The 25890-nt window shown below is 42.1% G+C and overlaps 1 protein-coding gene across 1 annotated transcript; it reads right to left on the reverse strand.

Moving 5' to 3' along the window:
* Nucleotides 1-302: 302 nt before the first annotated feature.
* Nucleotides 303-22837, reverse strand: PRPS1 (phosphoribosyl pyrophosphate synthetase 1). The gene is made up of 7 exons (XM_023203019.3): nucleotides 22515-22837; nucleotides 12202-12385; nucleotides 10359-10457; nucleotides 8846-8970; nucleotides 5998-6171; nucleotides 3560-3719; nucleotides 303-1397 (listed from the first exon to the last, which is right to left on the reverse strand). The coding sequence occupies exons 1-7, from the start codon at nucleotides 22634-22636 to the stop codon at nucleotides 1305-1307; spliced, it is 957 nt and encodes a 318-aa protein (XP_023058787.1). The 5' UTR covers nucleotides 22637-22837; the 3' UTR covers nucleotides 303-1304.
* Between the last annotated feature and the right edge of the window lie 3053 nt (nucleotides 22838-25890).

Raw genomic sequence — 25890 nt, forward strand, 5'->3', positions numbered from 1 at the left:
AAATCACAGAAACTCTCCTCCCATAAGAAAATATCTAATTTGGATCTTCAGGAATAAGAACTAGAAATCCAGCAGACATTATACATGCTATAATTTAGGTATACTGCACAGAATTACACTCTATCACATTCTCAGTAAACTCCAGACATCTTAGTCTTACGGTTGAATAAATCTGCTGCCAATGTCTTCTCTTGGCTTAACAATGAAGCTAACGTAGTTTGGAAACAAATAAGAGCTATCATTGGACAGTGAGACATCTATCTAAACCAAACTTTCAGCAGAAAGATCAGTATAGATTATGATACAGACCCCAAATCACACAGGTACACACACTTTATTAGTTTCCTCTACAAAAGACAATAACATCAATCTTTAACAGGAATCTCAGCTCATCTGAGAGGCCAAATAGATCCAAATGAAGATGAAAATTAAATACTTAAATTAATCAAAAGGCACTACGATACCACCTAAAACCTACTGACTCAGCGGCAGTAGGCTAAGGAAGATCAAACTACAGCACATCATCTAAAGTAAATGTTAGCAATTACATAGCAGGAAGCATGTTTGCTTTCCAGAAGACTATGGTACAATGTTCATTTGGGCCCAAGAGGATATTTGGCCAGGAAAGGATCAAGATAGATGAAGGTAAAGCCAAATCGAAAGGGATAAGTACAAAGGAGAATCCAAGCTACACAGTCAAGCAGATGGTGATGGATCAGGCTTCTTCCTCCCAAGAAACATTTGCTGCACTGTGCTGCCTCCCCCCTCAACCACCCCCCACCCCCCACCCAATGTCTGCTCAAGCCGAGCTGTCTGCTCCTGTCTTACAGGGTGCTCAGCTACCAGAACTAGGTTTGGGGTTGCCCAGGGCTCTTGCTATAATTTAGCATAGACCTTGGGGAGAACTGGTCACACATGGGCTGCTTTTGTTGCTACTTGTTCTCAACAAAGAAAACCCTGAAGCATTTACATGCAAAGTAGTCTGAGCTTCCCCAATCACAGTCAAACACCCTCACACAACATCCTCAAAAGTCTGAAATCTTGCAGGAGCTGAGCTATAGTTAAAGCTGCAAGGCTCACAGAATTATCAAGAAAGCCAGAATGAGATAATGCAGGTAGGAAGTCCCAGCAGTTCATCTCAATCTGTCTTTCCCCAATTCGGATAAGCTCTAATATACCTGATGTGGGATGTAGAAAGCTACACTGGAGCAAGCCGGGTCTTCTGCTGAATTTGTCATCAAATACCAAGGGGAAACAAGAGGTAGGGTGGATTTTATTCTCAATAAGCCTCAGAAGTTACTCTATTATAAAGGGACATGGCTGAATAGGTAAGAAACAGATTCTCCATTGTGAGTTCTCCTGATGGCTTCTGCAAGGATCATAGAGATGTCAATCACCTAGGAAGGCAAGAAAGGAAATCAGGTTAATATCATATGGTCAGAAATGACTGGCCAATTTGCAGACACTGATGAGCAGCCAAGCAAGTGCCCTTCCTCTTAAAACTACAGCACTGTGCTGTTTCCCTGTCATGAAGCTGCACTCAGCTATTCTTCATAACATTTTTAAGATAGCCACTTAGGGCTGGGCACGGTTGCTCACACCTGTTAATTCTGGCACTTTGGGAGGCCAAGGTGGGCAGATCACTTGAGGCCAGGAGTTGGAGACCAGCCTGGCCAACATGATGAAACCCCATCTCTACTAAAAATACAAAAATTAACCAAGCATGGTGGTGCACGCCTATAATCCCAGCTACTCGGGAGGCTGAGGCATGAGAATTGCTTGAACCCAGGAGGTGGAGGTTGCGGTGAGCCAAGATCGTGCCACTGCACTCCAGCCTGAGTGACAGAGCGAGACTCTGTCTCAAAACAACAAAACAAAACAGATAGCCACTTAGGAAAGAGTCAAAATGCTAATGGAGAAAAAACGCTGACTCTGGTTCATCAAAACGGCTGGGCATTGTGACTCACACCTGTAATCACAGCACTTTGGGAGGCCAAGGTGGGAGGATCACTTGAACCCAGGAGTTTGAGACCAGCATGGGCAACATGGTGAAACTCTGTCTCTACAATAAAACAAAAATTAGCCAGGTGTGGTGGTGGTGTATGCCTGTAGTCCCAGCTACTTGGGAGGCTAAGGTAGGAGGATCGCTTGAGCCTGGGAGTTTGAGGCTGCAGTGAGTCAAGATCAGGCCACTGCACTCCAGCTTAGGCAACAGAGTGAGACTCTGTCTAAAAAAAAAATGGTGGTGGGTTCGCATTTTAAAATCCTTATGAATAGGCTGGGCATGGTGGCTCATGCCTGTAATCCCAGCACTTTGGGAGGCCGAGGTGGACGGATCACCTGAAGTCAGGAGTTTGAGACCAGCCTGAGCAACATGGAGAAACCCCATCTCTACTAAAAATACAAAATTAGTCGGGCATGGTGGCGCATGCCTGTAATCCCAGCTACTCGGGAGGCTGAGGCAGGAGACTCGCTTGAACCCAGGAGGCAGAGGTTGCGGTGAGCCGAGATCGTACCATTGCACTCCAGCCTGGGCAACAAGAGCTCCATCACAAAAAACTCCGTCTCAAAAAAAAAAAAAAAAAAAAATCACCTGTAATCTCAGCACTTTGGGAGGCTGACACAGGAGGACAGCTTGAGGCTAGGAGTTTGAGACCAGCCTGGGCAACATAGGGAGACCCCGTCTCTACACATAATATCAAAAAAATTAGCTGGGCATGGTGGTACATGCCTGTGATCCCAGCTACTTGGGAGGCTGAGACGGGATGACTGCCTGAGCCTGTGAAGTTGCAGCTGCAGTGAGCTTTGATTGCGCCACTGCACTCCAGCCTGGGCAACACAGCAAGATCCCTTCTCAAAAAGAAAAAAAAAAAAAGAATGATGATAATCCTCCAATTACACATATTAATTTCGAAAAGCTCATAGATTAATGTAAACATTTTTAATTAGGCAAGGCCTTGTTCTTTTAGTGCAAGAGCACTCATACTTTAGTGTCTAACAATTACTTGGGGAATTACTTTAAAATACTGGTTCCAGGACCTCTGGTTTTATAGGTCTTAGATGGAGCAAAGGAATCTACATCATTTTAATAAGAACCTTAGGTCCAGAGCACACTGAGAAACACTAAAGTTGGCAGAAGCGTATAATTAGTTTAAAGGTTTCACGTTATATCTACAGGGGCCGATAGTTAAGAGTTGGACAAACATACACTGTAAAGTATGAACTTGAAAACTTTAATTTGCATCAGAATCACTGGGAGAGCCTGTTAAAATGTAGAATCTTAGGCTCCACCTTCCAAAGATTCTGAGGTCTAGCAATTTAAACTTTTAAACAGGTGATTTTCCCAAGGCTTGGCAGTTTGAAAAGAAAAAAAAAGCGGGGGGGGGGGGGGGGGGGAGAAACAGATGATTTTTAACTTTTAGATCACAAATTCTGATGACAAGACTAAATCCTTCAGATCAAAGAAAGATATCTTCAGAATCCAGAGACCCAATTCAACGTAAGTAACCACCTCCTAAACATTTAGAAAAGTCTCGTTTTGCACAAATCTCATCCTCACCTGTATTTTGGAGCAATGCTTCATCTTGTCCTCCTGAGGTATGGTATTGGTGACTACTACTGCCTCAAAGCATGCATTGTTGATGCGAGAAATAGCCGGACCGGAGAAGATTCCATGAGTCAAGATGGCATAAACTCTGGTGGCTCCAGCTGAGAGAAGTCTAGAGGGAAAAAAAAATTGAATTCATCTTACTTGTCATTGCAGAATTTTAGTCAGAGAGGAGTATATTAGCCTGCTTAGGCTTCCATAACAAAATACCATATGAAAAAAATAAAAAATTAAAAACATATTATAAGGCACAGTGGGTTGGGGGAAAAAAATTTTAAGGAAAAGAAAATACCATAGAATGGGTGGCTTAAATAACAGAAACAAATTTTTCATAGTTCTGGAGGCTTAAAGTCCAAGATCAAGGTGCAGACAAAGTAGGTTTCATGCTGAGGCCTTTTCTCTTGGCTTGTAGGTGGCCACCACCTTGCTGTGTGCTCAGATGACCTCTTTGTGAGTGTGTGAGTGTGTGTGTGCACGAGCATGTGTGCGCACGGGGAAATGCTGGCCAGTTCTCCAGCATTCTCTTCTTGTAAGGGCATTCATCCCATTGTAAGGGCTCTGCCCTAGTGACCTCACCTAATCCTAAATATGTGCCCCTCAGGTAACTCCAAATACCATCACATTGGGGTTAGGCCTCAACATACATGAATTTGGGGAGGACACAATTCAGTCCATATCAAGAAAGAACTGCACTAAGAACTTATCTGAATGGGTCTGAATTAGTGTAGAAGGACTCTGGCACAGACTGCTGCACTCAACAAAATCCACTTCCTCTTCTTTCTGGGCACAAAGCTGAACTACATTTCCCAGCCTCCCTCACATAGTTCAGTGTGGCCATGTGGCTTAATTCTGGCTATTAAAATGTGGGCAGACATAGTGTACAGCAGTTTTTGGTTGGACTTACAAAAATCTTCCAGGGGTAATCCTCTGTGTCCTTTTCCTTTTCTGGCTGGCCAAGATTGAAATGTCTTCCAAGGTAATCTTGGAAGCCCCATGTTAAAGATACAGCACCAAAGATTGAAAGAGTCTGAGCTCCTAACTATTGCTTAGAAAAAATGAGTCCAACAAGAACACTTGCATTGGAGTGTGCCACGGACAAAAAGGAAACTATCATGTTAGGGAGTTGATCTGTTATAGCGACTAGTATTCCCTTACTTGTACAAGGATGAAATGGGTTTTATGAATGTTTACTCCAGGATCCCAAACCAAGAATCATTCAGCAACCCAATTTTGTTTTTAGCACCTTATTATGTGCCAGGCACTGTGCAAGGCACAGACACAAGAAAGTTTAAAAAAACCCTTCTCAGGGCTGGGTGCTGTGGCTCACAGCTGAAATCCCAGCACTTTGGGAGGCTGAGGTGGGAGAATTGCTTGAGCCCAGGAGTTCAAGGACAGCCTGGGCAACATAGTGGGACTCCGTCTCTACAAAAAATAATAATAATAAATAATTACCCAGGTGTGGTGGCACGTGCCTGTAGTCCCAACTACTCAGGAATCTGAGACAGGAAGATTTCTTGAGCCTAAGATTTCAAGACTGCAGCGAGCCATAATTGTACTACTACACTCCAGCCTGGGTAACAGAGTGAGACCATGTCTCAAAATAAAAATAAAAGTAAAAATACCATTCTAAGAAACAATGCTACTCATAGTGGCTTGGATTGTAAATAATGAGGGGCCACTTAAAATCTTAAAGAGATTTTAAAGAGATTTAAAATCTTAAAGGGATCGAATCTCAGTTGCAGGAAGATTAGCAAGCATGGAGAGATGGAGTGGGGAGGTGAGAGAATGGTGTCTGGCAATGGAGAACAGAGTGGGGAGGCAGTTTAGAACAGTGCAGGCAAGAGATGACAAGTAATATAAACATTAACCTGTCACAGGATTAGAGTGAAAAAAAGAAGTAATATGAACAAAAGTAGCAGCCGGAAAAACAGTCGAGAAGACCAAGGGTTCCAGCTTAGGTAAAATATAAATAAGAGCATACATGCCTGTCTGCTCAGGATTTTTACTTCAATTCATTAAAACAAAAAACAATCGCATGTAGAATACTCAGGGTGATCAAAAAACTTTGGTAATCAGGCGATGGTTGTCTAACATTGTAAATATAGTTAATGTCATTGAACTGTACACTTAAAATAGTTAAAATGGCAAATTTTGTTATATATAGCTTAGTACAACATAAATTGAAAAAAAAACTAAGAAAATCTGAAAAAAAAAAAAAGAGTACTCAACAATTTCTATGTATTATAATCTAAGCCTTGGGTGATAAAAAATCTCCCAAAGTTACTTATCCCCTCAATTTGGTTCCAAAAGGAATCAGCAGGCTGAAGACATTCAGACAGCAATTGCTAGCTTTTTCCTTCTAACTACCAGCCCCATCAATCCACACTTACTTGTCAGCTGCATGGCAGATTGTGCCACAAGTGTCAGCCATGTCATCCACAAGGATGGCCACCCGATCCTTCACATCTCCCACAAGCACCATGCGGTCCACTTCATTGGCCTTCTTCCGCTCTTTGTGAATCAAGGCAAAGTCCACATTCAGCCTGTCTGCAATGGAGGTCACTCTGGAAAACAGAGGGTGTTCATATGTATGTGTGGCTTCTAAGACAAAAGAAATGGACTAAAGAGGCCGGGCGCGGTGGCTCACGCCTGTAATCCCAGCACTTTGGGAGGCCGAGGTGGGTGGATCACAAGGTCAGGAGATCGAGACCATCCTGGCTAACACAGTGACACCCCATCTCTACTAAAAATACAAAAAATTAGCTGGGCGGTGGCGGGCACCTGTAGTCCCAGCTACTGGGGAGGCTGAGGCAGGAGAATGGCATGAACCCGGGAGGTGGAGCTTGCAGTGAGCTGAGATCGCACCACTGTACTCTAGCCTACACAACAGAGCAAGACTCCATTTCAAAAAAGAAAAAAAGAAATGGACTAAAGAATGAGCTTGTTTTGGGGAGGAGAATACTCCTTGAAACCAATAGTTCCCAGGGCTGGAAGAAAGCAAGCAACTATCATTGACTTCTCATAGGCAAATACCACAAACTGGGTTTTATAAACCAATGCCTCCATTATCTCAACAGAAGCTTATGAATGTACTGATCAAACTTAGATGAGTATTCATTCTGGGTAGAGGACAGACACCCTCACCAGTCCTGGGAAGCAGTATAACGCTAAGACACGCATGTTTATTTAATGGATTGGCAGTAGAAGGAATGAGGAAAGAATTAACTAATGCCAGGAGTACACAGACTGTCCCAATTCCCATCACGGAAGACCCGTGACTGGGGATGTGGTGAGAAGAGAACCTGACTGGCAGGAGAGGAGCAGCATCCAGCCTGTTCCAATGCCTGTGCCCTCATCACTTCCCTCAGTGCTGTTGGCAAAACACCCATCAACTGTCACTGTCAACTGTACCTGGACACCAAGCTTGGGAGTTTCTTTTACAATTGCTAGACAGAAAGTTATACCAATTACCCAGACAAGCTGGACATCTCACCGTTCGGTCCAAAGTATCTTCTAATCAAAGAGAATTCTTATTTTTCTTATTACACGAGAAAATAAACCAGACTAGAAGGTGGGATAGAAGAAAAATTTGTCTTTTGACAACGTACCACATAATTCAAACAGAAATCTATTCAGTGTAAATGACAGTGAGCTGCCCCAGTGGCATGTCTGTCCGTGCACCACTGTGCCATCTCCGTCATGTGTGAAGCAGCCCATGCTTGGGGATTTGTCCTGTTTTTTAATGTAGAACTGAACAAACTATAGCATTTTGTCCTGTTTCTCTTGTGACTATGGTCACATGAGTTTTTGCTGGATAAGTGAGAACCTGTGACCACATAATAAGGTTTGAACCATAATCTAGGTAACGTTTGTACCTTGATCTAAACCAACCATACCCTGTACTCTCCACTACTACTGCATAAGCACATAACATCAATGGTAACCAATTTGCTTGGAATGATTACTTACCCAAGGCAAATGCATGATCAATTAGTTCACGTATCCTAAACCACCCATACTCAAAGGTCAACAAATTCAGTGACCAACAAAGCATCAAAAGGGCTAGAAAAAGTAACTCTCTACACCTTTTCAGGAGAGAACTACTGTACAAATGAAAATCACACAGGAATCTCTACCTACTCCCCAAACCCTGCCAAGACTGAAGTGATAGACACTCAGTTGGAAAATACTCCATCACTATAAGACAATGATAATGAAAAAAACAAATCAGGTAGCAATAAGTTGTCTACTAAAGGCAGTTTTCCTGTACCCACCTTTGGAAAGAAAATCCTGCCTATTTCAAATGTGACTATTTTCTAAGTCCCATAGAAAGATATGAAAATAATGACCAACAAATTAAATATGACAACTACTAGCTGTGGGGATGTTTCTTAGGCTGTCTCTAGCTTTACAGATGGTAACTAGCAATTACATGGGACTCACCAAGCCATATATCTGGCTGGATAACAGAACTCAAGTTCTCAGCTTATCGGTTCTGTTGAAGTTACTGAAATAAAAGAGGTTGTTGAGAAACAGTCATTGAAGATTTGAATGGCTTTCAGAAAGTTCTGAATTAGCTCTTCCTAATCATCTGTGTTTTGTAGCTTTTCACTCTATTTCCACAACAAGAAGAACATGTGTCACACTTTTGAATGCATTACTAACGAGTAATCCACTAAGGAAATCAAGAGCTCTTACTCTGCACCATGTGAGCTGCAAAGCACTGTAACTGGCAATCCCTGGCAATCAGTTTGTTTAAAATGTTAAGATCTTGGCTTTAAATAAAAATATCATGCTTGACTTTCCTTCCTGCTTAATATTTTAATCCCAAGGATCAAAATGATCTAACCAACAGCATTGTAAGCAGAGTGTAAAAGCGAATTTGTCCACCAATACGTGGTTCAATAGCAGCTGCTATTCATTAGAAAACCACATTTTCTACCCTTCCCAAAAGGTTTATAGCTGTATTGCTAGCTCTGTAGTGCCAAGTTACTCATAAGTTATAGTCAAGTCCATAATATGATGATTTAGGACCCCTTTTCTGTCTTGTCTTCCAAGTAGTAACTCAGGACAGTAAAAGAGGAGAGGGTAAAACTATATTCAACCCATGTGCTAGCTACTTATATCCATTCAAAAATACTTAAACACTGCCACTTGGATAGAAAAACATCACTCTGTGACACAACCATCTGAAAGATTTTCCCAGTACATTGGGAACAATACTAATTTCAACCATACCTCTTAGCTCCACCAGCATCAGGTGAGACAATAGTGCAGTTCCTCCACTCAGAGATATTCTCCCTTATCCACTTTAGGACAGCCGGCTCTGCATACAAATTGTCTACTGGGATATCAAAAAAGCCCTGTAGAAAGAAGCTGGATCAGTTTTGCTTCATTTTACTTCTCTTCCATTTATAAGTGGCAAACACAAAGTAGTAACTCACTCAGAGAATGTCTTACTGCAACATTCAAACCGATGGGAAGGCAGTCCCAGTGTGGTAGATTATAAAAGCCTCCCTGCATCTGGGCTATGTGAGAGATCCCAGCCAAGATCAACAAAGTCAGTCCTCAGTCAACCCACAACTGAACATAGGAACGTAAGTGAGCCTTTGTAAAGAATGGATAAGTTCAGAAAAAACCATTAAGAACTGCCAAGTCAACATGCAGACTCAGTGAATTAGTAAATATTGCTTTATGCCACTAAATGTTGGACTGATTCATTAAGGAGTAAAAGCTAATGGATAAACCAGTTAGAGATGCTATGGTATATAAACTTAATGGAAGCTACTTATAATAAATGGTCACAATGAATAATTAGAAATCAGGAGATCTGTGTTCTAATTCTAGTTGATACAAATTAGTTGTATTTCTCAATTAAGTCATTCCTTTTCATAAAAGGAATACAGTCCCTGTCCAATGTACCTATTGAATTCCCACAAGCTTGAAATGATGATTTGAAAAATATCTTTGAAAAAATATAAAGTAAAGGTGGTATTCCACCCCCCTTACTTTGGGTTTATGCTGGAAAGTAGGCTCCAATATCTGTGGCTCTAAATTTAAGACCATGAGGCCAGGCACAGTGGCTCATGCCTGTAATCACAGCACTTTGGGAGGCTGTGGTGGGCAGATCACTTGACGTCAGGAGTTCGAGACCAGCCTGGCCAACATGGTGAAACCCCATCTCTACTAAAAGTACAAAAAAGTTAGCTGGGCCTGGTGTCGGGTGCTGTAATCCCAGCTACCTGGGAGGCTGAGGCAGGAGAACCACTTGAACCGAGGAGGCAGAGGTTGCAGTGAGCCAAGATGATGCCACTGCACTCCATGAATATTCAAGGGGAATAAGAATGATAATAATTAACAATAACAGCTCCTATCTATGAGTACCTGTCATGGGCCAAGCATTATAATATGAATTTAATGTTTTATACTCACAATAATGAAAAAGTATATGTTCAGAGAAATTAAGTAACCTTCCCAAGCTTACAAAGCTAGTAAATACCAGAGCCTTTATTCAAAGTAGTTCTGATCCCAAAGCCTATGCTCTTCCCATAAAACCAGACTGCCTCCCTATCTAACCACCTGAAATGACTAAGATTATGAAGTATGCTTAAGGTGAACACATTTAAAATGTTGTTAATTCTAGTTTATTTCAGATGTACTTGGGCATAATTTTTGGCTTCTCCGCGGTCTTCAGCATCATCAGTCTTTTCCTCCCACCTTTCAAACACCAATATTTAGCTTCCACTGATACCTGAATTTGAGAAGCATGTAGGTCCATAGTGATAATATGATCTGCACCTGCTACAGATAGCATATTTGCAACAAGCTTGGCTGAGATTGGTGCCCGGCTCTAAATGGAGGGGAGGAAAGAAAAGAAAAACCAAAAAGCCAATTTGAAAAACAATTCATTTGCTCAAGAAAGTATTTATTGTGTATCTACTATGTTAAAGGCACTATGGTACCCAGAAATTCATAGGAGACATGGCCATTGACTTTAAGTGGATCATAATTCAGAACAAATATTAAGTGGAACATCACTTTTCCAAATCAGGATACACTTATCAATAAAGAAAATACCTTCCTAACTTTTATTTTCTTAACTTAATGTACACATTTTCATCCTATTCAAGTGTTTCCAATGCTCAATTATTCAAACTAGGCAGACTTTAAAAAATAATTGTATTAAAATCTCTTTCAACACATACATATGTAAATCTTTAACACCTAACATGTCAGGGTTTGAAGATACATCACAGAATAGATATTATAGTTTCCTTTGTAAATTACATCACTACTTACTTATCTGGAGGTCAACTTTCCAACAACTATGAACTCCTCAAATAAAACATACTTGCCACACTGTAAAATAGCAAAGTCCATGCCCTTTACTTTTTTTTTTTTTTTTTTTTTTTTTTTGTAGAGACAGAGTTGTGCTCTATCGCCCAGGCTGGAGTGCAGTGGCATCATCTCAGCTCACTGCAACCTCCGCCTCCCGGGTTCAAACAATTCTCCTGCCTCTGCCTCCCAAGTAGCTGGGACTACAGGTGCACAGCGCCACGCCTGGCTAATTTCTTTTGTATTTTAGTAGAGACGGGATTTCACAGTGTTGCCCATGCTGGTCTCGAAACTCCTGAGCTCAGGCAATCCTCCTGCTTCGGCCTCCCAAAGTGCTAGGATTACAGGCATGAGCCACCGCGCCCGGCCCATGCCCTTTACTTTATACTCTGTTGGAATAAAAATATCTGACCTTCTTCGAGGCATTGTGTGTAAAATTGGGCATTAATTACAATAGACTTGCAAAGTTTTATGTATATGCCTTATCCTCTAATATACCAGATAAAGTGAGATATATATAGTTTATCTATCTATCTATCTTATCAATCAGATCAAGTATTCATGTAACAGACTTCAAGTTTTATGAAGAGGTCACAACTAGGATCCCAATCTTACACTTTGAAAGGATCTACCATAATTTTAAAATATACTCCAGTACTCCAGAGGAGTTGGTGCTTAGTCTTACTGATACAATTAAAAATACCAGTGAGCTAACTGAAAGTTATGTATGCATCACTGTAATAAAACACAGACTACAAATGTGTTGCTTTATACAAACCAATTATATTTCTATTGTTTTGAAGATAGGGTAGGCCGGGCGCGGTGGCTCAAGCCTGTAATCCCAGCACTTTGGGAGGCCGAGACGGGCGGATCACGAGGTCAGGAGATCGAGACCATCCTGGCTAACACGGTGAAACCCCGTCTCTACTAAAAAAAATACAAAAACTAGCCGGGCGAGGTGGCGGGCGCCTGTAGTCCCAGCTACATCGGGAGGCTGAGGCAGGAGAATGGCATGAACCCGGGAGGCGGAGCTTGCAGTGAGCTGAGATCCAGCCACTGCACTCCAGCCCGGGCGACAGAGCGAGACTCCGTCTCAAAAAAAAAAAAAAAAAAAAAAAAAAAGAAGATAGGGTAATACCTAAGAAAAGGTGATTTTTAAAATTCCCCCTAAATATATATTTGATAATTTTGGAATTTATTTGTGATCTGGGGCAAGTACTCCTGCTTCCTCTGCTCAAAAAATAAGATTCTGCTCCTACCTTATCTTTCTTATCCTGCCGGGCATAAGGGAAGCATGGGATGACTGCAGTAACCCGGCTGGCTGAAGCAATCTTGCAGGCATTAATCATGATCAAAAGCTCCATTAAATTGTCATTGATTTCGCCACAACCACTCTGAACGATGTAGACATCCTCTCCACGTACACTTTCACCAATTTCCACGCTACAATGAGGAAAGAAGGACAACATGAAATAGATTTTAAACCACTGTATTGTCAGCCCTCCATATCCATAGGGTCCACATCTATGGATTCAACCAAGTGTGGATTGAAAATATTTGGAAAAAAAATTGCACCTGTATTGAACATGTACAGATTTTTTGTCACTATTTTCTAAATATAGTATAACTATTTACATAGTATTTATATTGTATTAAGTATTATAAGTAATCTAGAGATGATTTAAAGTATATGGCGGGGCTGGGCGCAGTGACTCACGCCTATAATCCCAGCACTTTGGGAGGCCAAGGTGGGTGGATCACTTGAAGTCAGGAGTTCGAGACCAGCCTGGCCAACATGGCAAAACCATGTATCTCTACTAAAAAAACACAAAAATTAGCCGGGCATGGTGGCAGGTGCCTGTAGTCCCAGCTACTCGGGAGGCTGAGGCATGAGAATCGCTGGAACTCAGGAGGCAGAGGTTGCAGTGAGCTGAGATCACACCACTGCACTCCAGCTTGGGTGACAGAGTGAGACTCTATGTCTAAAATAAAATAAAATAAAATAAAATAAAACGAAATAAAATAAAATATATGGGAGGGCCTGGCATGGTGGCTCAGCACTTTGGGGAGGGCGGGGCAGGGTAAAAGGAGGATCATTTGAGCCCAGGAGTTCGAAACCAGCCTGGGTAATACAGTGAGACCCCATCTCTACAAAAAATAAATAAATAAAAATAAAGTATAATGGAGCATGTGCATAGATTATTTCATATGGCCAGGCGCGATGGCGCACGCCTATAATCCCAGCACTTTGGGAGGCTGAGGTGGGTGGATCACCCAAGGTGAGGAGTTGAAGACCAGCCTGGTCAACATGGTGAAACCCCGTTTCTACTAAAAATACAAAAATCAGTCCGGGTGTGGTGGGTCACACCTGTAATCCCAGCACTTTAGGAGGCCGAGATGGGTGGATCACCTGAGGTCAGGAGTTTAAGACCAGCCTGGCCAACATAGTGAAACCCCGTCTATACTAAAAGCATAAAAATTAGCTGTGCATGGTGGCACGCGCCTATAGTCCCAGCTACCCGGGAGGCTGAGACAGCAGAATCACTTGAACCCGGGAGGCAGAGGTTGTGGTGAGCCGAGATCACGCCACTGCACTCCAGACTGGGCAATAGAGTGAGACTCCGTCTCAAAAAAAAAAAAAAAAAAATTAGCTGGGTGTGGTGACGGGTGCCTGTAGTCCCAGCTACTCAGGAGGCTGAGGCAGGAAAACTGCTTGAACCCGGGAGGTGAAGGTATATATATTACACTATTTCATATCTGCAGATTTGGTCTTGGGACCAATCCCCTGTGGATACTGAGGGAAGGAAAAGACTTTACTATACTTCAATAGACAATAAGGTCTAAGAAGAACAGCTTCCCTACTAGTATGCTGTGAATAGTTACAGCTACATGTGGATATTAATCACCCAGGCTTCAGGAGATCCTCTGAAGGAGCCTCTATACCAGAAGCAGTTCACTGCCTTAGTTTACTCCAGTGTACTATACAAATGTTACCATTTTCTATGGTAACATTTTCTAACGTTACCCTGTGACATACATGAAAAAGATTCATGAAATGGTTGGCACATGTTGGTCTAAAGTACTTACAAATAACTGGACCACAATTTTAGCAGGTGGCCTGTATCTCATTTCATATAGGTACATGTGATGTACATAAAATTTGATGCACCACCTGTTACTGTTACAGAGTCCATAAAACGCAAAAAAAAAAAAAAACGTAGAAATATCATAAGGAGTGAATCACTATCGTTCTATAATAACACTTTAACAGAAGACAGTACCACCTCTACTGTATTGGCAATTTACCCAGTAAATACTAAATGTTCATATGCTCATCACTGTACTAGGTGCTAGGGAAACGATGAATAAAATGTGGTCCTTGCCTTCATTCTGTGTTAACTGTACTCTGGTTCAATTACTAAGTAACTCTATAGGGGTTTACTCTAAGTATGAAGTAGGGCTATATTTTACCACGAAAGTTTCAATACCCATATTTGGGTCTCTACCAAGAAAAACCTATCATCTAGAAAAAAAAAAAAAAAATCACCTCTTCCTGTTCACCAGGTTTGAAAAAAGAGAAAATAATTTAAAAAATTTTAAAAATCACCTTAGTGATACCTCAAACAATACTATATTCCCAATTAATCCTCTAGGTGAGGTAGGGGAGTATGTGTGTATATAGACAAGTAGATCAGAATGGCTGACAATACCTACTGAACAAGAGAAAAACTTCAGTTCAAATCAAAAGGCAATAGAGTTATTAAATAAAAGATCCATACTTCTATCTCACTCTAAGCACTATCTTCTGTGTGGCTTCAGGAACCACCTACTGTCCTATTTCTGTCACGATCACTTTTACCCACCCTTCTCTCCCCAAACAAAACGTCAAGGAGAACTCCAAAAGGGACTTATATGAAAACTGGCAGAGGCAATTCTATTGCCAGAAGAAGCTGACATAGGAGATAATTACTTATTTATTCCTTTCTAACCCAAGATGAAAGGGAGCTGGGAGTGGTGGCACACGCCTGTAATCCCAGCTGCTCAGGAGGCTGAAGCAGGAGGATTGCTTGAGCCCAGGAGTTCAAGTCTAGCCTGGACAACACAGGAAGACCCTCATCTCAAAAGCAAGAAAAGACAAATGGGGTTAGTTTATATTGTAAAGCAAGAAAAATAAAAGCAAGTGAAAAAAAAAATCAAACTAGAAACCAATTAAAAACAGGGAAGCTGAGATTCCTGGCAGCCAGAACAAAAAAGAAAATGCACTAGTTCAGGATAAACGTTTTTTAAGACTGGATGCAGTAGCTCATGCCTGTAATCCCAGCACTTTGGGAAGCCAAGGCAGGCACAGACTGCCTGAGCTCCCAATTTCAAGACCAACCTTGGCAACACGGCAAAACCCTGTCTCTACCAAAAAACACAAAAATTAGGCGTGGGGATGTACATCTGTAGTCCCAGCTACTCGGGGGGCTGAGGCAGGAGAATCGCTTGAACCTGGGAGGTGGAGGTTGCAGTATGCGAAGATGAAGCCACTGCACTCCAGCCTGGGTGACAGAGCGGGACTCCGTCTCAAACAAAACAAAAAAAACAGGCAGTGGTCATTTCAAGGGACTTTTGGGACTTTTTCAGGTCTTTTTTTTTTTTGAGACAGAGTCTCGCTCTGTCACCAGGTTGGAGTGCAGTGGCACGATCTTGGCTCACTGCAACCTCCACCTCCTGGGTTCAAGTGATTCTCCTGCCTCAGCCTCCTGAGTAGCTGGGACTACAGGCGCACGCCACCACACCCAGCTAATTTTTTGTATTTTCAGAAGAGATGGGGTTTTACCACGTTGGCCAGGATGGTCTCGATCTCTTAACCTCGTGATCTGCCTGCCTTGGCCTCCCAAAGTGCTGGGATTACAGGTGTAAACCACCGTGCCTGGCCTAGATCTTTCTTTACTACTAGCTCTGCCCTTTGAGAGATGTCAAGCTAAAAGAATCACTTTTATGTTTTATGTTGAACAACTCTGTGGTTGGGAGGCAGAGGCAGGAGGATCACTTGAGCCCAAGAGTTTGAGACTAGCCTGGGCAACATAAAGAGACCTCCTCACTACAAAACAATTTAAAAATTAGTCAGGCATGGTGGCAAGTGCCTGTGATCGCAGCTACTGGGGAGACTGAGGTGAGAGGATTGCTTCAGCCCAGGAGTTAGGAGCCATGATAATGCCACTGTATTCCAGCCTGGGTGATAGAGTGAGATCCTGTCTCAAAAAAAAAAAAAAAAAAAAAAAAAAAACTCAGAAAATTTTAATCCTGCTCACATTCATTCTCCATATACCAGCTCCTTGACCAAAATGTCCATTTCCCTGGAGAAGAATAAAAGCCAGGCAGGCATACTGATTTCCAAACATGTATCAGAAGCTTATGGCTCTTGTTTCAGTCAAGAACACAGAATACCATCTGTGCTTCAGACATTCACTTGCCAGAGTCAGGATGCTTGATTAAAAGTTGGAGAACAAATGAACAAACGTTGTTTGACAATTGATATCAGACAGTATAAGGGACAAGCTATTCCGCTATGTTTTTAAACCTTTATCATTATCAAGTAAGAGCAGAAAACAACATTCTTAGACCACAGCGGCTTATCTCCGTTTACAAATGCCTCAACTATCAGTCAATATAAAAAATACCCACAAAATTGCTATATTGTGCATGATGTTACTCGATATCACTATTTAGAGGTCTCACCCATAAAATTCTTAGGATTTTGTGCCTGGAAATTTCTAAATAACTTTATGAAAATAAAAACCACATAATCCATTGCATAGGCCTTTAACCCTCTGGCTGTCAGGAAGCCAAGGGATACAATTTAAAAAAAGTAACACTAGGAGGGGGAGGGTAGCTCATGCCTGTAATTCCAGCACTTTGGGAGGCGGAGGCGGGCAGATCACCTGAGGTCAGGAGATCAAGACCATCCTGGTTAACACGGTGAAACCCCATCTCTATTTAAAAAAAAAAAAAAAAAAATTAGCCGGGCGTAGTGGCAGGCACCTGTAGTCTCAGCTACTTGGGAGGCTGAGGCAGGAGAATGGCGTGAACCCAAGAGGCAGGGCTTGCAGTGAGCCAAGATCGCACCACTGCACTCCAGCCTGGGAGACGCTCCAGACTCCGTCTCAAATAAATAAATAAATAAATAAATAAATAAATAAATAAAATAAAAAGTAACACTAAACTTTAGTAATTGTTTTATGCCAAATTGCTGCCACAATTACTGTAGTCCATGGTTCTGTAAGGCTTCTGATACCTACCTTAACAAACAGTGTGTACTTGTGACTATCAAACATACTTCAAATCCTTTCTTGAAAGCAGGCGAGATCTTATTTAAAAATTAAATTATCACTGCTAATTAAAACATCAAAGGGCATCTGATAAATATATAGCTTTAGTAGAGATGATTATTTTATTTATTGATTTTTTGGGGACAGAATCTCACTCTGTCACCCAGGCTGGAGTGCAATGGTGTGATCTCTGCTCACTGCAACCTCTGCCTCCCGGGTTCAAGCAATTCTCCTGCCTCAGTCTCCCAAGTAGCTGGGACTACAGGTGTGTGCCACCACACCCGGCTAAGTTTTGTATTTTTAGTAGAGACGGGGTTTTGCCACATTGGCCAGGCTGGTCTCAAACTCCTGACCTCAGGTGATCCACCTGCCTCGGCCTCCCAAAGTGCTGGAATTGCAGGTGTGAGCCACCGCACCGAGACAAGGTGATTATTTTAAAAATATACATATTCTAACATCACATAAGGCTTGAATAATAATTTTTTATAAATCACTTATCAAACAAAAAATATAAAATAAAAATCACTTATCAGCTCACCACCCAACACAATCGCTAGTACCATTTTTGTTATTATATCACTTAATAATCTACCAATGGCTCAGCTATTTCTCAAAGCCAAACTTTTTAAAATTAAAAGCTACCTTCCGCATAGAAGCATGTTTGTTACAAGGTATGTATCTAATAACTTGAAAGGGTAATTTAACTGTTTAAAAAATGTGGTGCTTTTGAAAAGATCTTACAAAAACAAAACAAAAATAGAGAAGCTTAGAAAGAAAATACATAAATAATATAAGGTGGTGCAAGTAAACTAGGTGATACTGCCTTGTTTTACTGTGTATAATTCTAATTTCACTTATTAAGACCAATCTTTCCCTATAGTAGTACTATAACATACAGACTTTGTTTGACAAACTCTTAAAAAGTCCGTGAATTGCACTCCGATTATACAGCTTGGTTCAAGAAGTCCTCTAAAAATCCTAACCTTATTCTTATGGTTTCTTCTAAGTTATGGCAGTGATAGAGAAGAACACTTGTGCCTAAAACCTGTTTGCTCCTAACATAATCTATTAAGTGGAAAAACCTAGTTCAGCAATTTAGACAGTAATACTCCTTGTTCTCTCCCTCTATAGGAGTGTTCTCCAAATGGCTTTGGGCCAATCATTCTCTCAGCTGTTTTGGTGAGGCCAGAAGACTGGCTATGTCTATCCAATAAGTGAGAAAACTAGTTTCTCTTTTCCCTTTCCTCTAAGGTCAGGCCTAAGTGTATCCAATTGACATGGAATGTCAAGAAACACCGAAAGTGAATCTACAAGGTGGATAGTATTCTTAAGAAAATCTGAAGAATTTAGATTATGGAGATACTGACAAGTGCAAAATACACAGGATTACTAACCACAACCAGAAGATACAGTTCTCGGGAAAACCCCAGGCAACCAAAGTTCAAGTTTTCCTCCTCTCAGCTAGTACAGAATAACCAAATAAACCAAAGTTATTTACAAATATTGAAGAAAATAAAGTCAAAATTTTAAAAGATCTAAAAGTTCTTTTTAAAGCCAGGTGAGAGATCTTGTCAGCAAAAATTTAAAAGAACAATAATACCCAGAGCTGGGCAAGTTACTCTGCATCTTACTGTAGTTCCCTTCTCTGTAAAATAGGGATAGTAAGAGTTATTCCTCATAACAATTTTAAGGGGATTAAACACAATGTATACTAAATGCTTAGCAGGGAAACTAGCACGTTAGGCATCCACTATACATTAAATATTATGGCTGGGTGCGGTAGCTCATGCCTATAATCCCAGCACTTTGGGAGGCCAAGGTGGGGGAATCACCTGAGGTCAGGAGTTTGAAACCAGTCTGGCCAACATGGTGAAACCCCGTCTCTACTAAAAATACAAAATATTAGACGGGTGTGGTGGCGCATGCCTGTAATTCCAGCTATTCGGGAGGCTGAGGCAGAAGACCTGCTTGAACTTGAGTGGCGGAGGTTGCAGTGAGCTGAGATCGCACCACTGCACTCCTGGTCAACAAGAGTGAAACTCGTCTCAAAAAATAAATACATAAATATTATTAATATTGTATTATTGCTGACGAGACACATTGGTTCAACTTTTCTGGGGAGTAACCTGGCAATAGGCATCAAAAGCCTGAAAAATGGTATCTACCCTTTAACCTAAGAATTACCTTCCTAGGGATTTATTTTAAGGAAATAATCAGAAATGGTCAAAGATTTATGTTCATGGATTTTCATATAAAAGCATTAGATCAAAAACTAGAAATGTCCAGTAAGAATTTGGTTATATAAGCCGGGCGCGGTGGCTCACGCCTGTAATCCCAGCACTTTGGGAGGCCGAGGCGGGCGGATCACGAGGTCAGGAGTTCGAAACCAGCCTGGCCAATATAGTGAAACCCTATTTCTACTAAAAATACGAAAAATTAGACGGGCATGGTGGCAGGTGCCTGTAATCCCAGCTACTCGGTGGGGCTGAGGCAGGAGAACTGCTTGAACCTGGGAGGCAGAGGTTGCAGTGACCCCCGAGATCACGCCATTGCACTCCAGCCCAGGTGACAGTGCGAGACTCTGTCTCAAAAAAAAAGAAAAGAATTTGGTTATATAAAACTATGGCATAATCAACTAGCCCACCTCAGTGGTACGTGCCTCTATTCTCAACTACTTGAGAGGCAGAGGCAGGCAGATCACTTGAGCCTGGGAGTTTGCGGATGCAGTGTGCTATGATTGTGCCTGTGAGTAGCTATTGGACTCCAGCCTGGGCAACATAGTGAGACCTCATCTCTAAAACATAAATTAAAATCTTTAATAATAATAAAAAAAGAAAAGTACACTAAATATTAAAGGGAGAAACTGTTCAAAATATATTGCTAAGTGAAGAGAGCTATAAATGTATTAAACATTCTTGAAAAAGTGTATCTTACACAAATATCTAGGGAGTCAGAAATGATGTGACATTTATGTCAGGTGGTGAAATTAAGAGGCATATCTTCTCCCTTCTGTGTTCTATATTTTCCACATTTTCTGCAATACCATCACCACCCCTTCTTGTCAACATTTATTGTTGTACTTATGTTTTGGACAAGATCCTAAGAACTTTACTCCTAGCTCATTCAATCCTCGTAACAACTGTATGGGTAGGTACTACTTTACAGATTAGATTACTGGGGCAAAGAAAGGTTAAGGATTCAGATCCAAGTTTTCTGATTTCAGCACTTTTAACACCCACCCCCTGTGTGTGTGTGTGTGTGTGTGTGTGTGTGTATTTCCTAAATAACTAGACAGCCAAGGATGATCCTTATGTTAGAAGAAAAGCTACTCTGCTCAAGAAAGCATCAACTAAGAGTCACCTGGGGGAGCAGTTATAGGGAGCAGTTACCATTTATTCAGTGTAGGAAAAACAAAGATGGGGGGAACTCCATAAAAAAAAATTGTGATTATGTTCAATGAAGATTTCAGAATATCTAGGAACCAAGAAGCTAATGATAAAGCCAAAAACAAGGAAATCTAACCAGTCAGTAATTATCCATGTTGGACTTAATAGAAATCAATCAGTAGAAAACTAAGTTGTCCTCCCCCTCTCCTCTCCCAATATATCTTCAGGTTCTGGGGTGCTGCATTACGCAGAGGGCAGAAGGATTAACACAAGGAGAAAATAAAGCTTTCATGCCTTCACATTTTTCCTAGACGCACAGGAAAAGGATTAAATATCCACAGGGGCCAAAGAAAACCTCTAAATGAAAAACATTATTGTCCCCTAACTATATTGCCAATCACAAAGTCTAGTCCTGTTTTGTATTCTTTATTAAGGCCCATGAGCCATAATGGTTTGGAAAAATCTAAAGACAGCAGTTTGTAAGCCTCTGTTGACTAAGGTATTGCCTGGTTACAGAGGGCAATGCTTACACTATCATTTGCATCACAATCAGTAGCACACTAATTCGGGAAGAAGCTGTCCATTATCGATGGCATTACTTTATCAGCTGGGTCTAAAGGAGGTAAGGGGAGTTACACTTGGAAATCAGTACAAAGAAAGCAAAAAAGTCATCAAAAGCATTTAGGAAAAAAATATTCGAAATATTCTTATCTGATTATTAGGTGAAAACTTTCCCCTTAACAGATCTGTAAGATTGTGGGCAGAGCCCTGATTTAATCGATAGGGTAACAACTAAATACAAATTACACCTATCAGAAACTAAAGATCCCACACTTAGGTGGAAGGGGCACTGAAATAATCAGGTAACCAAGTTATCTCTAAAACAGTCCCATGGTGCCGGTAGAGGGTGTAAGTCAGGGAAGGAAGCAAGTTTTACTGGCAAGGCAATGGAAAAAATGCAAGTTGCAATGCACTGTCCAGTCCTGGTCTTCCACTACATTACCTGTCCTCAATTATCTTTAACATTCAGGTATAAAATTGTTTCCTAAATTCCCTACACAGAGCTTAAGAAGTAGCCAAGTTTAGGATGGACTCGGTTACTGAAAAATACGCTTTTGCATTATCTGTACCACTAGCTGCACTGGGGAAGGTCAAAGATTCCAGAATTGAGGTTTCCAAGATTTTCTGGATGGCTCAAGCTGAGATGCTGACTATCAAGGATGCAGAGTCAACGCATCACTTTAACCAATCAAGTAGATTTATGGCTCCGATTACTCAGGTGGATGATTCATAAGATGAGAAAAGCCAACGCTTGCAGATCTAAGGTAAGTCGTAATAATTTTGGCGCCTGCAGTACATAATGTCAGTTTCTCTCAACACCAAGCCGAACGGACCAACACCATTTCGAATTAAAAAGCTGCTTCTTGGACTCTAGGAGAAAAAAGACCAGGAGAGCTCAGTACGCAGGTAGGCTCTCTAAATGCAAGCTAGTCCAAGAGCTGAAGCAACCCCATCCAGCCTGGGTGGCTCAACAGCAAAGCCAAGCCACGTGTCCCTACCGCCCTGGCTAAGCGTCGATCCTCTCTCGTCGCTCTATGCAGCCAATATCTATTGGGTCCCCCAGCCCTTGCCCTCAAACGCAGAAGCTTAGCCTCAGGCTCCATCTTTTGACTCCACCCCACGGCACGGTAAGAATGAACGTGACCCTCCCGCGAGAGGTAAAATAACGGAAACAGCCCGTGGGGTAGGCTAGTCACAGAGCTGCACCCCCTCCCTCCTCCCCCAGTCTGAGTTCAAGCGGCGACCCCATCCCTCCTGTCCTCTGCCGCCTGTGCAGGTGAGGTCTAGTCGGGGTCCCAACTTGGTCCTTACCAGGTCTCCTGGTTGCTGAATTTCTTAGTCACCACCTTGCCTAGCTCCAGGCCCAGGCGGTCAGCAATTTTCTGAGATAAATCCTGGTGGGAGCTGCCGCTGAAGATTTTGATATTCGGCATCCTGGCCAACTACCCTAAGCACTCCGCTAAGCGATCACGGATGCTGCAGAGACGGGAACCGAAGTCGGCCAGAGACTCAATACTAAGCGCTTTGCGTTGCTACTCCGCCATCTTACATTCCCGCCCGGCGCGCGGCTCTAAATTACCCGGCGCGGCGGAGGTGGGGTCAGCAGCGAAGTCCACACCCAGCTGGCAACGATTAGCTAAGAGGGAGCGAAGGGCGGGGTTTGGTCCCCGCTATAGCTCTGCCTCCTTCTGATTCTCTTAGGTATTGGCTGAAGAAAATGAACGGGGACGAGTCTAACCCATAGCCCGGCCCCCTGTAGCTAGGCGGTCGGGCACAGGAGACGTTGGACTAGGGGTGGAGGGATGCTCGTGACGTCTGGGACCCGATCATTCCCGCTAGCGGGAAATCAACTATGCCTGCTTTTTTATTTCCCCTCCCTCAGCGCAGGAAAGTAAGTCTGGCTCTGGTTTAGAGTTTCCTTTAAGAAAATCTGTTTATCAGGATGACAGCCACGAGTTTGCATGTTTCTGAACACATTTTTTATCTCTTTATAAGGATGGGGCTGAATTCAAACATTTTTACATCACAGACGTGCATGCAAAGAGTTTGCTTGCCCATTGTAATTGCAGTGTCGCCTTTGCCTGCAAGACAGTTTCCAAGGGGGAAGTGACTGAAGGCATGCCACCTGAATCATCCAAGAGACACTGCAAGAGAAAGTTGTTTTGTTTCTAGTGCTGGAACCAAGTATGTTGAGACAAGTGAAGGAGGATGAATTTTCCAAACTATCTGGACAATAAAGATCTAACTTTTATAGCCCTTGGAAAGGAAAGAAAGTACAGTGTTCTATGGGACTTCAGATAAAGAGCCCTGAAAGGATTGAAAAAAACCTGGGTTTTAGTCCTGTCTGCCTCATGTAAGCCTCAATGTCATCATCTACATGTTGCTAATGTGGCCTTTTACACCATGTTTTATTATTTTTGTAGTGATACTTGTTAATTGGACCTAAGTGAGCCTTTATTCTTGCACCACGTTTCCATTAAGCATATTTCAAGCATGGGTTAGGAGAAGATAAAAATCATACAATTCTGGAATCAAAAGTGACCATTGTGCTCAAAACTACCAAATGTAAAAATAGAAGGGACCTCAGAGATCATATAGTCGTTTTACATATGATAAAACTGAGATGGAGGTGGCAGAGGGATTTATCTAAGTGGCAAAGGTAGAAAATACTCAAAGCAGCATCCTATCTTTGTCTTACCGCCATTTTCAGCAGTGTCCATGGAGGACTTCTCCTTCTGACCTTTTGTTGCAGGTTTACAAGCTCAGAAATTTAATGTAAGCCCATGTATGTAGGAATACTCAGAGAACAAAGTAAACTGCAAGGTAGAATATTAGTAGTCTTCCATCATAGGCCATTCATCAAATATTTACTGAGTGTTCTATTGCATACAAGGCAGTGTGCTAGGCATTCAGGGGACTACAAAGTATTTGCCCCAAGGGATTCGTTCATTCAATAAACATTTAGTGAACATTCTTTATGTGCTAGGCCCTGTTTATTAGCACAAGAATACAGTAGTAAACAATTAAAAATATGCTGCTCTCATGGAGTTTACGTTCTTAAGCAATAAACATGTAAATAAGCAAAATACATAGTATGTCAAATGGCAATAAGTGCTGTGGAAAAAAAATCAGGCAAGGAAGGTGCGATAATGTGCCAGTGTAGAGGAGAGGAGTACAATTTTAAGTAGGGTGGTCAGAGAAGACCTGTCTGGGAAGGTAACATTTGGGCAAAGACCTGAAGGAGGAAAAAAAAAAACAAAAAATGAGCCATGCTGATGTCTCGATAAGCAAAGAGAACACCAAGGGCAAATACCCTCAGGCAGATGTATCTCGCTTGTTTGAGAAATACCAATGCGGGGCGAGTGTTGTGTGGTGGAAGTGGAATGTATCTATAAAAGGAGGAAAGTGAGGTCAATGAGATAAGCGTGATTGGAGGCCTGCGGGCAAGGTGGCTCACGCCTGTAATCCCAGCACCTGGGGGCGCTGAGGCAGGCGGATCACTTGAGCTCAGGAGTTCAAGACCGGCCTGGGCAATGTGGCGAAACCTCGTCTCTACAAAAAATACAAAAATTAGCCAGGCGTGGTGGTGGGCACCTGTAGTCCCACTGAGGCAAGAGAATCACTTGAATTTGGGAGGCGGAGGTTGCTGCAGTGAGTGGAGATCACACCACTGCACTCCAGCCTGGGCGACAGAGTGAGATTCTGTCTAAACAAAACAAAACAGTGACTGGGGGACTCAGGTAGGCGCGATGGCTCATGCCTGTAAACCCAGTACTTTGGGAGGCCGAGGCAGGCAGATCGCTTGAGCTAAGGATTTGCAGACCAGTCTGGGCAACATGGCAAAGCCTTATCTCTACAAAAAATACAAAAATAGCTGGGCATGGTGGCAAGCACCTGTAGTCCCAGCTTCTGGGGAGGATGAGGTGAGAGGATCACTTGAGCCTGGGAGGCAGAGATTGCAGTAAGCCGAGATTGCGCCACTGCCTTCCAGCCTAGGCGACAGAGAGAGACCCTGTCTCAAAAAAAAAAAAAAAAAAAAGTGATTGTGGGGAGAGTGCTGATCATACAGAACCTTATAGGTTATTTTAGGGGTTTTTGCTTTTACTGAATAAGAATTTTTAGCAAAGAGTGACATGATCTAACTTCCCTTTTAAAAAGATCACCCCAGCTACTGAGAACAGAGTGTAGGAGGCAAGATAGGAAGCAGGAAGACCGATTAGGAGTTAACTTCCAAAGAAAGTTGATAAGACATTTATACAAACAATTGCAAAGCACAGACAGTTGCAAAGCACAGACTACCATAGAGAAGCCTGTGCTTGGATAACGTGGAGGCTGCTGTAACAAGGAGACTCTAAAATGTAGCGGCTTTAGTAAGACAAATTATTTCTCTCTTGCATAACAGGTTGGCTGGTCTAAGCCAGTGGGATGATTCTGCTCCATGCTAGGTCATGGACACATCCACATTCTAGCTCAGAGAAGAGGTCTAGGCAAGGGATTTCCTTTTAAGGAAGTGAGATGAAATTTGTCCATCCCACTTTCTGTCACATCCCTTTGGCAAGAGCTCAGTCACAATTCGCACCTAACTGCAAGAAAGACTAGGAAATGTTTTGTTAGGTGGCCCCGTTCCCAGAAAGAAGAGAAAGTGAATTTTGGGTATGCAACTAGAAGTCTCCCATAAGTCCCAAAC

This window comes from Piliocolobus tephrosceles, chromosome 12, assembly GCF_002776525.5.
Source record: "Piliocolobus tephrosceles isolate RC106 chromosome 12, ASM277652v3, whole genome shotgun sequence".
Classification (NCBI taxonomy): domain Eukaryota; kingdom Metazoa; phylum Chordata; class Mammalia; order Primates; family Cercopithecidae; genus Piliocolobus; species Piliocolobus tephrosceles.